General features: G+C 46.3%; 1 protein-coding gene across 4 annotated transcripts in view; it reads right to left on the reverse strand.

Annotated features, from left to right (window-relative positions):
• Positions 1-14549, reverse strand: part of LOC118081113 (mediator of DNA damage checkpoint protein 1) — a 32573-nt gene that overhangs the window by 16924 nt on the left and 1100 nt on the right. For 2 of the 4 annotated variants that reach the window (XR_015948491.1, XM_088663436.1), the window contains exons 2-4: positions 5652-5791; positions 4659-5132; positions 1151-1244 (exon numbers count right to left, since the gene is read on the reverse strand). Coding sequence is in view for 3 of the 4 variants with exons in the window: in XM_088663436.1 (XP_088519562.1) it covers positions 1151-1244; positions 4659-5132; positions 5652-5790 (707 nt within the window). In the remaining variant the exon portion in view is untranslated. Of the gene's footprint in view, positions 1-1150; positions 1245-4658; positions 5133-5651; positions 5792-6067; positions 6286-14549 lie in introns of those variants that run through there. The other 2 variants (XM_035107302.3, XM_035107303.3) reach the window with 2 other exon arrangements.

The raw sequence follows: 14549 nt of genomic DNA on the forward strand, positions 1-14549 counted from the left end.
AACACTAGTCCTGAAAGACCTACATTGGCTCCCAGTATGTTTTCGAGCACAATTCAAAGTGTTGGTGCTGACCTTTAAAGCACTAAATGGCCTCGGCCCAATATACCTGAAGTAGTGTCTCCACCCCCATTGTTCAGCCTGGACACTGAGGTCCAGCTCCAAGGGTCTTCTGGCGGTTCCCTCACTGCGAGAGGTGAGGTTACAGGGAACCAGGCAGAGGGCCTTCTCGGTAGTGACGCCCGCCCTGTGGAACGCCCTCCCACCAGGTGTCAAGGAAATAAACATCTATCTGACTTTTAGAAGATATCTGAAGGCAGCCCAGTTTAGGGAAACTTTTAATGTTTGATATTTTATCATAAGCTTTTAATATCCTGTTGGAAGCCGCCTAGAGTAGCTGGGGAAACCCAGCCAGATGGGCAGGGTATAAATAATAATGCTATTTTGAAATCCATAGCATTTATCATATTGTTGCAATTACAAGTATAGACTTGAAGTGATGGATGATGGAGGAGGAGGAGAGAGAGAAATATGACAGGCAACTCCCCGTTTACGTGGGGGTTATGTTCCGAGGCCCTGCACATTTAAGAGAAATTGCGTATATTTGAAACACAATTAGAAAAGCCTGCAAACACCTTGTTCCAGTTTGCTCCGCCCATTTTTGTGACATTTTGGGGTTACTTCCGGGTTTGGTGCAATGCTTGTATGGGCCGTTGCGCATATACTGAACACACATAAATGGCGGCGGGGTGGGGGTGGGGTGGGTTGCCTGTACGGAAATGGCAGCGAGCAAAAATATTCCCCACTTTTTAAAAAAATAAATAAATTTTGAGCTCTATTACTCTTAACACTCTTTCATATAAGGAGCATTCCAAGGGTTTAAAAATATGTATGTAAACTGGGAATGTGTTTTAGCACTAATTAAAAAATTAACACCACCCCCTGTTGATGCCTCCAGGGGTCTGCTAACTGAAGATATACCATCGTTGGACATGGAGGCTCCATTTCTACCTACCATTGCTATGAACCACGGATCAGTCCACGGGTACGTTTAATCCTTCCCACAATGCTTACATACCCCATTTCTTCAGCAGGGACTGCCATATTCCAGGCCTGCTTCCACTGAAAAAAGGCAGCTAGAAAAAAGCATTACCTTTCGGGCACAACAGTAGCAGAGGGAGAGAAGAACACAGAGGAACTCAAAGCGGAGCATCCTCTAGCACCATCTTTGATAGAGGAGTTTGACCCTAGGGAGGAAGACAGAGGAAATTTAAAGAATCAGGAACGGCAGGGATAGGGAACCTAAACAAATTGTTTGCAATCAATACATCATATATATATGTACCGTATTTTTCGCACCTGACCACAGGACGCACCTAGTTTTTTAGAGGAGGAAAACAAGAAAAAAAAATATTTTGCTTTCTTGAATTGTCCTAGGCATAGCAGCCAACTCCTAGAGCCCTAGGTGCATTTGTGCCCCCCCCCAATTAAATATTTGAGGAAGCTTATTTTGCAAAGGGGGAAAGCTCCATTTTTTAGGATTAACTCAAAGTTGTGCAGCTTTTTTGCAAATGGGAAAAGCCCCATTTGGGGGGGGGGGTCAACTCAGTGTTGTGCATCTTTTTTGCAAAGGGGGAAAGCTCCAATTTTTAGGATCCACTCAAAGTTGTGCAGCTTTTTTTGCAAATGGGAAAAGCCCCATGGGGGGGGGGGTCAGCTCAGTGTTGTGCATCTTTTTTGCAAAGGGGGAAAGCTCCAATTTTTAGGATTAACTCAAAGTTGTGCAGCTTTTTTTGCAAATGGGAAAAGCCCCATGGGGGGGTCAGCTCAGTGTTGTGCATCTTTTTTGCAAAGGGGGAAAGCTCCAATTTTTAGGATCCACTCAAAGTTGTGCAGCTTTTTTTGCAAATGGGAAAAGCCCCATGGGGGGGGGGTCAGCTCAGTGTTGTGCATCTTTTTTGCAAAGGGGGAAAGCTCCATTTTTTTAGGATCAGCTCAAGTTGCAAAGTTTCCTTGCAAAGGGGAAAAAATCCTGTTTTTATGGGGTTCAACTCACAGTTCTGCAGCTTCTCTGCATTTCTACAGTTTCCAGACAGATAATCTAATCAGCCAGTCACATGTTTCCCTCTGCAGAGAACAATTGAGGCCTAGGCAAGGGGCCAGGAGGGGCTGTGAAGGGAGCTAGCTCCCTTATCTCCCTCCCGATCTCTTGCAATCAGCTGCTGAATGGGTTCATTTCAATGGCTCATTCCCTTTAGCTCTTTCTTTTTTTTTTAAAAAAAAAAAAGCACGATCTGCCTTTCGCCCCTGGGCAATTCGGCTCCAGGGACCACGCATTCGCTCCATAAGACGCACAGACATTTCCTCTTACTTTTAAGGTGGAAAAAAGTGTGTCTTATGGAACGAAAAATACGAGGTGTGTGTGTATACTTTTCAAGCTTATACATTTCACTAATTTTCCAATCACTTTGACATTTCAAAGCTTGACTTCCTTCCCCCCTCTTTCTGTGGTTCCCTAATTTTATTTTTCATATCTTCTGCGTATCCAAATTAACTTAATATGCTCATTTATGCTTCTTCTTTAAATATATACCCTTATGAAACTGCAGGTTATTACAATAATCCTGCCAATATTCTTATCCGTTTACAATTTATCGGTGAAAATTCAATAACTTTTTATTATTATTATTCAACTTAAACCATTTCCATTCTTTTGTTTTTTTAAAAAAAAAATGCCATCTTGATTTCTTCAGCGATCGATACATCTAACACACTACAATTAAGAATGTGCTGCATTCTTTTTCAAAAAGGAGGGAGCTGAATTCCGGAGTGCGTAACTTCCAAGCTGCCGACGTCCCGCCTTGCTACAGGAATGGCTGACCGGGGGTGGGTGTCAGGAGGTCGTACACACGAGTAGGAATCCGGCAGAGAGACATGCCTGGCCGGCATGCTCTCTCCCTCCTGGTCGGTCGTTCGGGAGACTCAAAGTCTTTCTCCAGCCTGAACGTCACAGCGACTGATGCCTCAGAGGCATCAGCGCACTTCAGGAACAGCAGAGTATGGGCAGTCAGCGTAAGAGGCTCAGTAGCGCAGCATTTTGGCTAAACTACTTTATTTACATATAATACACTCGGAGCATTCTAACTCAGCTCCTTCCTCATCAGCGAAAGAACTAAGGACAAAAATCCTACATCACAGAAACACAGTAATTAAAACATCCTGTCTCCGTCACTTCCCACAACGTGGACTGAAAACATACACGGTCATGTGATATAAACAATCCCATGACTGCAACACAAGGAAAGAATCCTAACAGGGTGTGTGTGTGTGATGCTGCACACCTGCCTTCCTGGCAATGGCATCTTTGCTACTTACTGGGAGGTCAGAACCCACTGGTGCCAACCTGGCACTCTTGCCAATGTGACTGTCATTGGGTGGGCCTCTCCACCCATCTCTTGCAGTTACCGTAAGTGGCAACACCACTGGGAGAGCAGGTGGCAGGGTGGATTTGATTTAAGAGCCAGTGAAGGCGGTGGAGGTCTTGTGTGAGTGCCTGGAGGCGGTTGGAGGATGGATGGCGGCTAACACTGAGGTCCAGTACCGAGGGCCTTCTGGCGGTTCCCTCGTTGCGAGAAGCCAAGTTGCAGGGAACCAGGCAGAGGGCCTTCTCTGTGATGGCACCCGCCCTGTGGAACGCCCTCCCATCAGATGTCAAAGAGAAAAACAGCTACCAGATTTTTAGAAGACATCTGAAGGCAGCCCTGTTTAGGGAGGCTTTTAATGTTTAATAGATTATTTTATTTTATTTCATTTTTCTGTTGGAAGCCACCCAGAGTGGCTGGGGAAACCCAGCCAGATGGATGGGGTATAAATAATAAATTATTCTTATTGTTGTTGTTGTTATTATTATTATTATTATTATTATTATTATTATTATTATATCAAATCGATTTAAATCACAATTTAAATCACTAGGCAGTAAGACTTTATTTATTTATTTATTTTTATTTTTATTTTTACAGACAGACTCATTCCTGTTGGTATAATCTTAACGTTTACAACCAGAGGAAGGTTTCAATTTCGGAATAATAAATTTTCAGAGCCGTTTTCACAGTTATATCAAAAATTACTGATTGGGTTCTACTGTTAGAAATACATAGAAGGATAATTATGAAATCACTGTGAGGTTTAATAAGTCAACTGTTTACATTTGGACAACTTTCCTGCTGTACTTTATTTGAAGGAGAAAAATAATCATTTCCTTAATAAACATTTAAACAATTTGTTTAACTAAAGCAATAACATTATAGCATATGTATCCATGTTTGTTAACTGATGTGGTTTGATTGTTGTTGTTGTTTTTTAAAAAAAACTTAGGCTGAGTTTTAGCACACATAAAAAACTTAAAACAAATCCTTATTTCCTGATGAATAGCCTCTTGACTGTAATGTAACTTAAATAGAGAACTATATTTAGAAAGCTTTTTCCTCCAAAAGCATTTTATTTTAAAAACCTGATTTAAGTTTTAAAAAACCTGTTACTGTAATAATAATAATAATAATAATAATAATAATAATAATAATAAATCATCGTTTTTTTTATCCATCTTGCCAGGTGGGCAGTATGGCAGATCCCCTCCCCCTTCACAACCCCCCACTTACCATCACTTGCTGGGAGATGTCGGCTCCTGCCTGCCCCATTCACTAATTCCTCCTCATCTTCCTCCTTGTCGGAATCTTGCACCAGGATTCCTCCGAAAGCCATCCTCTTCCCCGGCGCGGGTGTCTCCTCAATGGCAAAAGCACCGACCTCCCCAATCTTCTGCGTGGGTGGCACCTCCACGGACTCATCGAGAGACTCATCGGGACCGCCTGGGAGCAGCACAAAGTACTTGCACCCCACGTCCCCAAAGAGCAGGGCGTCTCCATCCTGAAGGCTGTATCGGACATGGGGGGTCAACACCATGCGCTGCCGGCGTGTGCGGTTCAGGCTTCCCTGGTCATACAACAGGTGGGGTCCCTTGTGGGAAGGAACCTCGATCACAGCGTGAGTTTTGGAAACTGAAGCGGCGGGCAAGCAGACCTGACAGCTTTCCAGACGGCCAATGACATTCTCCCCAGGGTAGATCCAGAAGTCTGAAAGGGTTAATTGATTAATCACTGGAAAATATTTATATCCTGCCCTCCATCCAAAGAACTCGGGGCAGGGAGTAATAACTTCAATAAAATAACCACCGTAGGCCAATAAAATAAAAATACGTATAAACTCTGGCGTATCAAAGATAGCTCAGCTGGGCATAATTTCCAAAAGCTACGTTTTCGTCACCTGCCACCAAAATGGCATCAGCCAACCAGATTTCAAGGGGTGTGTCGTTTCGGATGACCTTTTCACACAACCTCCACAATGAAAACCAGGAAGCAGCCCTTGGGTAGCAGGAATCCCGAGGAGGAGACAAGTTCTCTGAAATATTAACACACCTTCCCTTGTTCTCTTCTGTACAAAAGAAGATAGAAATGGCTCCTCGAACAGATCAGAGATGCATAACCCTTCATACCCAGCCTTTGGAATACAGCAATCTAGCCAATCAAACGCAGCGGAAAAAGGCTTGAGCGCTTCTTAGGAAAACTGCAACCGGAGGGGGGCACCGTCCTTACCTTTCTCGGGGCCATACTTGCCGCTCAGGAGGCGCAAGCGCCCCACGGGCTTGGGGGGCTTCCCAGAGTCGCCAGCCCCATCGGAGGAATCGTCAGGATCCCCTTCTTCATCCCAGACCAAACGCTGCGTTAGATCCATTCTGCAAGAAATAAAAAGGAGTCATAACCTCGTATCGTGGCAGGCGTGCGCGCACACACACACACACGCCCCCTTCCCCAGATCTCAGTTGCTCTGATCCTGCAGAAAACCCCATTTTCTAACGCCCCCTCCACTCAATTTTCCACCCTACCCGCAAACCCATTTTCCCAACCAACTTTTTTTTTTGCACCTTTCAATCCTAAAGCTTCACCGCCCCACTGCCACCCCCGCCAATAAACCACCAACCACCACCAATAAACCACTTCAAGCCACCAACCCCTAAAACCGAACGCGGGAGAAGTCTCTGCAAGCAAAAGCCCCAGGAGTTGGGCTCCAGCGCTCACTCTCTACATGCGACCCGCCTCTCTCGGAAGCGGCTGCTTTGCATTGGTCAGCCGCGTCGCCACTTCAAAGCTCTCCTCCTCTCCATTGGTCTGTTCACCGGTGGGAGGGAGAACGGAGAGGGTTCAACGGTTCCCCCGCTTGCCCGGGAGCCGAATGGCAGGCTCGGTAGGAATGAAGAGAATGACCACTGAGAGGAGAAACGTCGGGATAGAGGGCCACACAGGCACCACAACCATAGAGTTATAGGAACATGGTACAAAGATTTCAACTTCCGGTTGCACTGCGTGTGCCCGGATGCGGAAGTGAATGTTGCACATGCAAAAATAAAGGATAAATATTATGTTTTATCACTTCCGGCTGCCGCGGGAATGCTGATCCTGATTTCTCCGACAGGCTCGGTCTTCGCGAGAGGTTAGGGGAAGCGCAAAGGATGTTGCGTACCCCTAAAAAAAACCCAGAGGGGATCACTTTGGGATCTTCGGGGACCTGCTGCCCGAGAAGCCAGCCCTCTTGCGATCCCCAGCTGCTCTAAAAGGTGCAGAGGGGAGGGAGGGGCGAGATCCAGCCGCCCGGGCAAAGGATCTAACACAGGCACCCCCAAACTCGGCTCTCCAGATGTTTTGGGACTACAACTCCCATGATCCCTAGCTAACAGGACCAGTGGTCAGGGATGATGGGAATTGTAGTCCCAAAACGTCTGGAGGGCCGAGTTTGGGGGTGCCTGATCGAACCATAGCTGCCAAGTTATCCCTTTTTTACAGGGATTTTCCCTTATGCTGAATAGGCTTCCTCGCGAGAAAAGGGAAAACTTGGCAGCTATGGATCGAACAGAACCCAGCGAAGAAAAGCTTCAAGCTCCAGCCGACAGCGGTGGTTGCCGCTCCAAAAACAACAACAACCCCGCAATGCTGAAGAAACTCCTATTTGGATCGATTTATGACTGTTTAATACCAAAGGATTAAATAACTATAAAAAAGAACCTGGATAGAAGACTTGATTTGGATCTTATTTTATATTATTTTATAAGGTCAGTTTCTTGGTGGTGGTGTGAAGACAAAAACCATTTCTTTGCACTTATTTGAACGAAGAGTCGGACACGACTAAACGACTAAACAACAAAAAACCGCTTGGGGATCTGAGCACCCAGGTCAGTTTTGGGAGTTGAATTTTGCTAAATAATTTTGGTTTGGTTTGGTTATTTGAACCAGGGCATTGAACTTATAGCTTGAACTTGGGACATTGAACTTGATACACCAAAATTAGTTTTGTTTTTTTTCTTCAATGAGACATTGAACTTGATGTCTCAGATAGGGAATTGTGAACGATATTGAAGGACTTGGCTTGATCGCCATTGCAGACACTAATTATACTCTATCCAAGATACATTGGGTAAACTGGCCTGCCAAAAACTTGGAATCCTCCCTACTATAATTTTTTTCTTTTAATATTTTTCCTTTCTCTCCTTTTTGTTGTTATTGCTTTGATTAACTTGAACCAGTGGGTAACCACCACCACCCCTCGGAACACTCCTGAATTGGGCTTTTAGAAGAAGCTGAATAAATATTCCTTTGAAAGCTTTAGCTCTTTGTTCTAAGTATTTGGTTTTATTCCCTAGTTTTGCTTTGACCTGTGTGTTTAATGCTGGTTTTGATTCCTGGGTGAAGGGTACCTTGCTCCTTAACTATGGAGGGGGTGATCGTTTGAACCTGTTTTTTTATTTCTAGGTATCGTAGTTGATGTAGGAAAAGAAACTCACAAAGCAAAGCCATCTTACAGGCTTTCTTTTCTCACCTGTTGTGTATGTCGCTATAGAATATGACAGGAAGGTCTATAAATAGCCTTCCCTTTGTGCGGACATAAATTTGTTTTGGGGACAGCTAGTCCAACAGAAGAAGTGTTTTTACACAGGGAGAGATAGAGGAGAGGGGGAGAAGGACATCTGTTGTTGGGTAGTTGGAATTGCATTTGGGAACTCTTGCTGTCTTCTTTTTTATGTTAAAAAGAGAATGTGTGACACCTAGTGGTTATATATCACATTGGTAAAATCTGTGTTTTAATTGGGGTAAAGGTAAAGGGGCCCCTGACCATTAGGTCCAGTCGTGACCAACCCTGGGGTTGCAGCGCTCATCTCGTTTTACTGGCCGAGGGAGCCGGCGTACAGCTTCCAGGTCATGTGGCCAGCATGACTAAGCCGCTTCTGGTGAACCAGAGCAGCACATGGAAACACCGTTTACCTTCCCGCTTGGAGCGGTACCTATTTATCTACTTGCACTTTGACGTGCTTTCGAACTGCTAGTTTGGCAGGAGCAGGGCCCGAGCAACGGGAACTCACTCCGTTGCGGGGATTCGAACCGCCAACCTTCTGATCAGCAGTTTAACCCACAGCGCCACCTGCATCACTTTAATTGGGATAGATTGTGTTAATTAATAGAATTAAATTATTGAATTATAAATATTAAAATATGGCTGAAAGGAAACTTTCAATCCCGACTGGAGCTTTGGCAACAAATGCAGCACAGGGGAGAAGGGGTTTGACAGCCCAGGAATTAGAACTTGTTGTTGTTGTTTAGTCGTTTAGTCATGTCCGACTCTTCGTGACCCCATGGACCAGAGCATGCCAGGCACTCCTGTCTTCCACTGCCTCCCGCAGTTTGGTCAAACTCATGTTGGTAGCTTCGAGAACACTGTCCAACCATCTCATCCTCTGTCGTCCCCTTCTCCTAGTGCCCTCCATCTTTCCCAACATCAGGGTCTTTTCCAGGGAGTCTTCTCTTCTCATGAGGTGGCCAAAGTATTTGAGCCTCAGCTTCACGACCTGTCCTTCCAGTGAGTACTCAGGGCTGATTTCCTTCAGAATGGATAGGTTTGATCTTCTTGCAGTCCATGGGACTCTCAAGAGTCTCCTCCAGCACCATAATTCAAAAGCATCAATTCTTCGGCGATCAGCCTTCTTTATGGTCCAGCTCTCACTTCCATACATCACAACTGGGAAAACCATAGCTTTAACTATACGGACCTTTGTCGGCAAGGTGATGTCTCTGCTTTTTAAGATGCTGTCTAGGTTTGTCATTGCTTTTCTCCCAAGAAGCAGGCGTCTTTTAATTTTGTGACTGCTGTCACCATCTGCAGTGATCAAGGAGCCCAAGAAAGTGAAATCTCTCACTGCCTCCATTTCTTCCCCTTCTATTTGCCAGGAGGTGATGGGACCAGTGGCCATGATCTTGGTTTTTTTGATGTTGAGCTTCAGACCATATTTTGCACTCTCCTCTTTCACCCTCATTAAAAGGTTCTTTAATTCCTCCTCACTTTCTGCTATCAAGGTTGTGTCATCTGCATATCTGAGGTTGTTGATATTTCTTCTGGCAATCTTAATTCCGGCTTGGGATTCATCTTCTAGTCCAGCCTTTCGCATGATGAATTCTGCATATAAGTTAAATAAACAGGGAGACAATGTACAACCTTGTCGTACTCCTTTCCCAATTTAGAACTAAAAAACTTTTATCCAAGCTGCATTTGAGTAGCAAGCCATACCAGGAAGCAGCAAAAACACGTCCTCTGCATCCAATTCTTAAAATATAAAATAGAGTATGTCGGGGAAAAAGGCTAACTGGCATAGACAAGCTGAACAAGGTATCAATATATACATAATATAATTATAATAAAAATAAAAAGACGAAGTTTTTGTTTTCAAATATTTGCTTTCCTCTTTGTACTTCGTTCCATGGAAATACTGGTAGTAACACACCACATAGTCACCATTGTTTTTATGTCTGCACCTGCGATGGGCCACCTGGGGCCAGATGTTGCTGGACTACAACTACTGTCATCCCTAACCACTGACTTTGCTGGCTGGGGTTGGTGTGTGTTGCTGGAGTCCAACAACAACTCCCAGAAATACTTAAAATAAATATCCAGTGCTTTCCCCCCCCCTTAAAAAATGTTTAGGGGTACAGTACTCTCATTTTGACCCAAGAAAATCACCGGGAAAGGACATGAAGCCACCATCGAAGGAGGTCACAACGAAATTGACCAATCACTCTGCTAGATTCCAACTCCTACTTCACACATTAAACGCTCGCTTCCATCTGAGACTCAGGAAATGAGGCCGAGACTGAGGGTAGCAACGGAACTGACGATTCACTCTGCTAGTTGAAGAAAGTTAAAATTTTCTTCTCCTGTTAGATTCACAAAATGTTTAGGGGTATGCGTTGTCCCCCAGGAAAAAAGCACTGGAAATATCTAGGAAAAGGGGGTCGCAGTGTGGTGGTGTTAAATTTCTATACCACCCTTCAACTGAGGATCACAGGGCAGTTCAGAATATAAAACTGATTTAAAACAGATAAGAACAGCTACTAAACCTGGCTGCATACAAAGAAGAGATGGAGAATCCGTGATCCTACAGCAGAGCTTTCCAAGCGGTGTGTCGCAGACATGTTAAATGTGTCGGCTGCAGTGTGTGCATGTGTCCTGCAAACGTTCCCCACGCTTTCCCCAGGGCTGGATCCATGGTCAATGGTCAGGGAATATGCAAATTGTAGTCCAACAGCATCCAGGGGACCACAGTTTCCCCACCCCTGATGCAAAGCCATATTCCTTGGAATTCGACCATTTGTCCCTTTAGCCAGACAAATTTCTCTCCTATTGTCTGCTTCCTGATCTATTTTCAGAGTGTGGGTCGAGATGCCAAGGCTTGACCTGGCAAACACAGCTCCATAACTCCTCCCTTTCCCAGTCACCTGAGGACGTTTAAAGAATGCCTTCCCTCCTGCCTTAAGGGTGCTTCTTTTTTTAGGCTTGCCAAACGTCCGGAACTCCCCAGACATATCTGTAATACTGCGGTTGGCAGCAGTGTCCGGACGGAAATTGTGTGTGTGTGTGTGTGTAATGTGCAGAAATATCCAGACATATGGCAGCCCATGTTGGCTGTGCCATTTTTGCCAATTTCCCATAGAAATAGCTCAAAAACAGATCTTCACAGTTTGAAATATGGGAACCCTAATTTATTGAGCATTGCTTTCTTAATGGCAGTATAAAAGTGTCCTAAAGATGCTGTACAAAAGAAATCCAGTTATGATTCAGACAGTATTAAAAGCAAGCTGAGTAAATAGCAAATACCGGAAGCAGCGATAGAGAATGCAGTCCCAGCTGATGAATCCTAATGGCTTTTAAAAGCCCAAACAGGATGGATATAGCCTTGTGCCTAAATTATTCAGATGCTAGTGCCATAGATGTTAATGCAATTTGCTATTAGGCAAAGTGAGGTGGCCATCTCAGGAAGCAGATGATGTGGAGCTGGGTGTGGCAGTGAAGTGCTAGAGCACGAAGCCAGGTAGAGATTCTTGGAGGACCACATTTGGCCTCTGGCCCTGGGCTATATGATCCAGACACCTGACTTACCATAAACCAGCTTCATCTATGAGCGTAGCCAGGCCTTTGTTAGGGGGGACAGAACCTCAGTTTGCTATGTATTTTTTATTGATTTTCATTGATTGGGGGGCAGCTGCCCTTCCCTGCCCCCCTTGACTATGCCCATGGCTTCATCTGTTCCACCTTCAGTGAACCCATTCAACATTTGGGGTGTGGAGGAAGCCAGCTATTGCCATGTGAATTATGAGAATAGCAGTGGAAGGAAAGCTTCTGCAAAGGACATGGGAAGGATGATGAACGGCATGGGTGGATTAAGGCACAGCCTGCTGAAAAGTCCCATGGAGAAGGAAACAAGGGAAACTAGAGCAGAGAGGGAGGGATGGATAAGGTCATAAGGAGAAACAAGGGAGAAAATCAGGGAGACATTTGAGTCTGGAGTTTGAGTCTGCCACACAGCAGGAAGAAGTGACTTTCTCCATGCAACCTCACAAGAAGGGGGTACAAGAAGTTCCAGCCTGCAGGCCATTTCTGGCCCACTAGCCCTCTCAAGCTGGCATACCAGACTCCCCCCTTTCCCGCAGGCCATGCCTCTCCTGTGGGATCCTGCTCCATTAACTTTCCCTGCAGCCAGTACAGAAGCCAGACAGACTGTGGTAGCACAGCACCCGTGCTCCTTCTTTGCCAGCCAGAGGAAGGTGAAGGTAGGACTTGGTGTCTGAATGGTGCAGTGAGACTCTAGCCAGGGTGGGCCCAATACATTTTGGCACCTGAGGCAGACCCTGAAATGGCGCTCCCCTCCCTGCCAGGGAAGAAAGGGTGAAGGATGATCTACAACAGAAGCAAGACGGGGGAGAAATTGGCATCGGGAATCACTTCTACCCCAGTGGATCCTGCCACCTGAGGCAGTCGCCTCACCTTGTCTCGTGGGTGGGCCGGCCTTGAATAAAGTTTGGCATTGGGATCTGCTGCCCCTGTGAATTTTGCTGCCTGAGGCAGTCGCCTCACCGTGTCTCATGAATGGCCCAAACCTGCCTCTAGCACAGGGCAGATGTCGCTGGCCTTTCGACCCCGTTTTAGGCTAGCCCTGAGGGAAGTGCTTTCAAAAATGAGCTCGAGAGCCTTGACGCAGTGGCGTAGTAATGGGGGGGAGCAGGGCGTGCCGTCCCGGGCAGCAGGCTGGTTGGGGGTTACCACCTCTGACAGCCGCTGCGAGCGCCCCTTGCCGCCCACGTGGAGGCGAGACTAGGGTGCACTGCGGAAAGAGCTCCGGCGACTTCCGAACCCAGCTTCTCCACGGCGTCTACTCCCTGCCGGGGGAGCTGCCCTCCACTGGCAGCGCAGCCCTCGCCCGCCTCCACGATGGCCCTGAAGAAAGCCAGGCAGCGGGTGAGCAGGACCAGCCCCTGCGGAGCCAACGCAAACTGGCTGTGAGAACCGTCTTGAGCACGGTAAGGACGGGCGGAGGGAGGGCCAGAGGGAGAGGGGGAGGCCTGCCGCCCGCCGCTGCCTGCTATGTCGCCGCAGCGCCACGTCGTATCCCTCCTGTGCGTGCATGCGTCGTGAATCGTGACACATGCGCGGGGCGGACACCCCGCCCCCCGGCAGGTTGCCTTCAGGTTTACCGCCCCGGGCAGCCAAGCGCCTAGCTACGCCACTGCCTTGACGTTGACGCAAACCATAAAAGAGAGCTAGAATAAAGACCAAACAAGGATGCTGATGTGGCTGTAGGGGCAGAAGATAGAGATGAGCTTAGCAGAGACACTTTTCACTTGTTCTGCTGTTCCGTGCAGCTGTAGGATAGCCGCAGGGAGATGCATCACAATCAGAGAGAAGACGCCCGGTCACATATTTCCAGGTGCTTTTTTACATGTGTACAGTAGATGCAAATTTAGGAATCGTAACTATTGTTTGAATATATATAAAAATTAAAAAAATGTCCAGTAGCACCTTAGAGACCAACTAAGTTTGTTCTTGGTATGTGCTTTTGTGTGCATGCACACTTCTTCAGATACATGAAGAATTGCATTCCATCATGTTGGGGCCAAGACTGTGACCTGTCAACCTGAGTGCTGCCCAAGGCTGGTGAGACAGGTGGGTTTCCTAGTAGGGGCCTGTGTGGCAAAGGCACCCCAGACAAGTCTCCAGCACCCACATTTGCAGCATCTAAGTTGGAAGGAAGACCAGCGGCTCATCATGGCCTGCCAGAGAGCAGAGTTCGTGGAAGTGCTGAAGCCTCTTACATGGAAAGTAAGGTAAAGGTAAAGGGACCCCTGACCGTTGGGTCCAGTTGCAGACGACTCTGGGGTTGCGGCGCTCATCTTGCTTTACTGGCTGAGGGACCCAGACAGCTTGTCCACAGACAGCTTCCGGGTCATGTGGCCAGCATGACTAAGCCGCTTCTGGCGAACCAGAGCAGTGCATGGAAACGCTGTTTACCTTCCTGCCAGAGTGGTACCTATTTATCTACTTGCACTTTGACGTGCTTTTGAACTGCTAGGTGGGCAGGAGCTGGGACCTATCATTCACAATCAAAGTGGCGTCCCACATGGAAAGTAAGTCCCAACAAAATCAATCCCATTTACGGAACTTCTGCAAAAACATCAGCCTGCACTCAAATTATGGGGTCTTCCTTAAAAAAGCTGAACAACCTTCGGGGTGTCCTGGTTTTTATTTTCTGAAATATGGCAACCCTAGTAGAGGGAGGCTAGCCCCCTAAAGCTGCTGGTTTTATAGGGTCCCTGGGGGGTGGCAGGGAGGAATCAGGGGCGGAGCCTGAAGATTTTATTAAGGGGTCTTCATAATTATTATTGCACTATTCCTCCTAATGTTGTCAAAATAGGCTTCTAAGTGGTTTATAGGTATGATAAGCAGTGACACAACATTAAAATATAAATACCCATAATTAAAATGTAGAATAAAAGAACCCTGTTAACTCAGCGACTCAAGCATAAAATTAAAACGTTGGCTTTATTTGTATCCTACTTTCCCACAGCAAACCACACCTCACAAAGGGGGGGGGGATGCATAAGATATAGCAACATTATCTT

Source organism: Zootoca vivipara, chromosome 2, assembly GCF_965207765.1.
Source record: "Zootoca vivipara chromosome 2, rZooViv2.hap1.1, whole genome shotgun sequence".
In the NCBI taxonomy this organism is placed as follows: domain Eukaryota; kingdom Metazoa; phylum Chordata; class Lepidosauria; order Squamata; family Lacertidae; genus Zootoca; species Zootoca vivipara.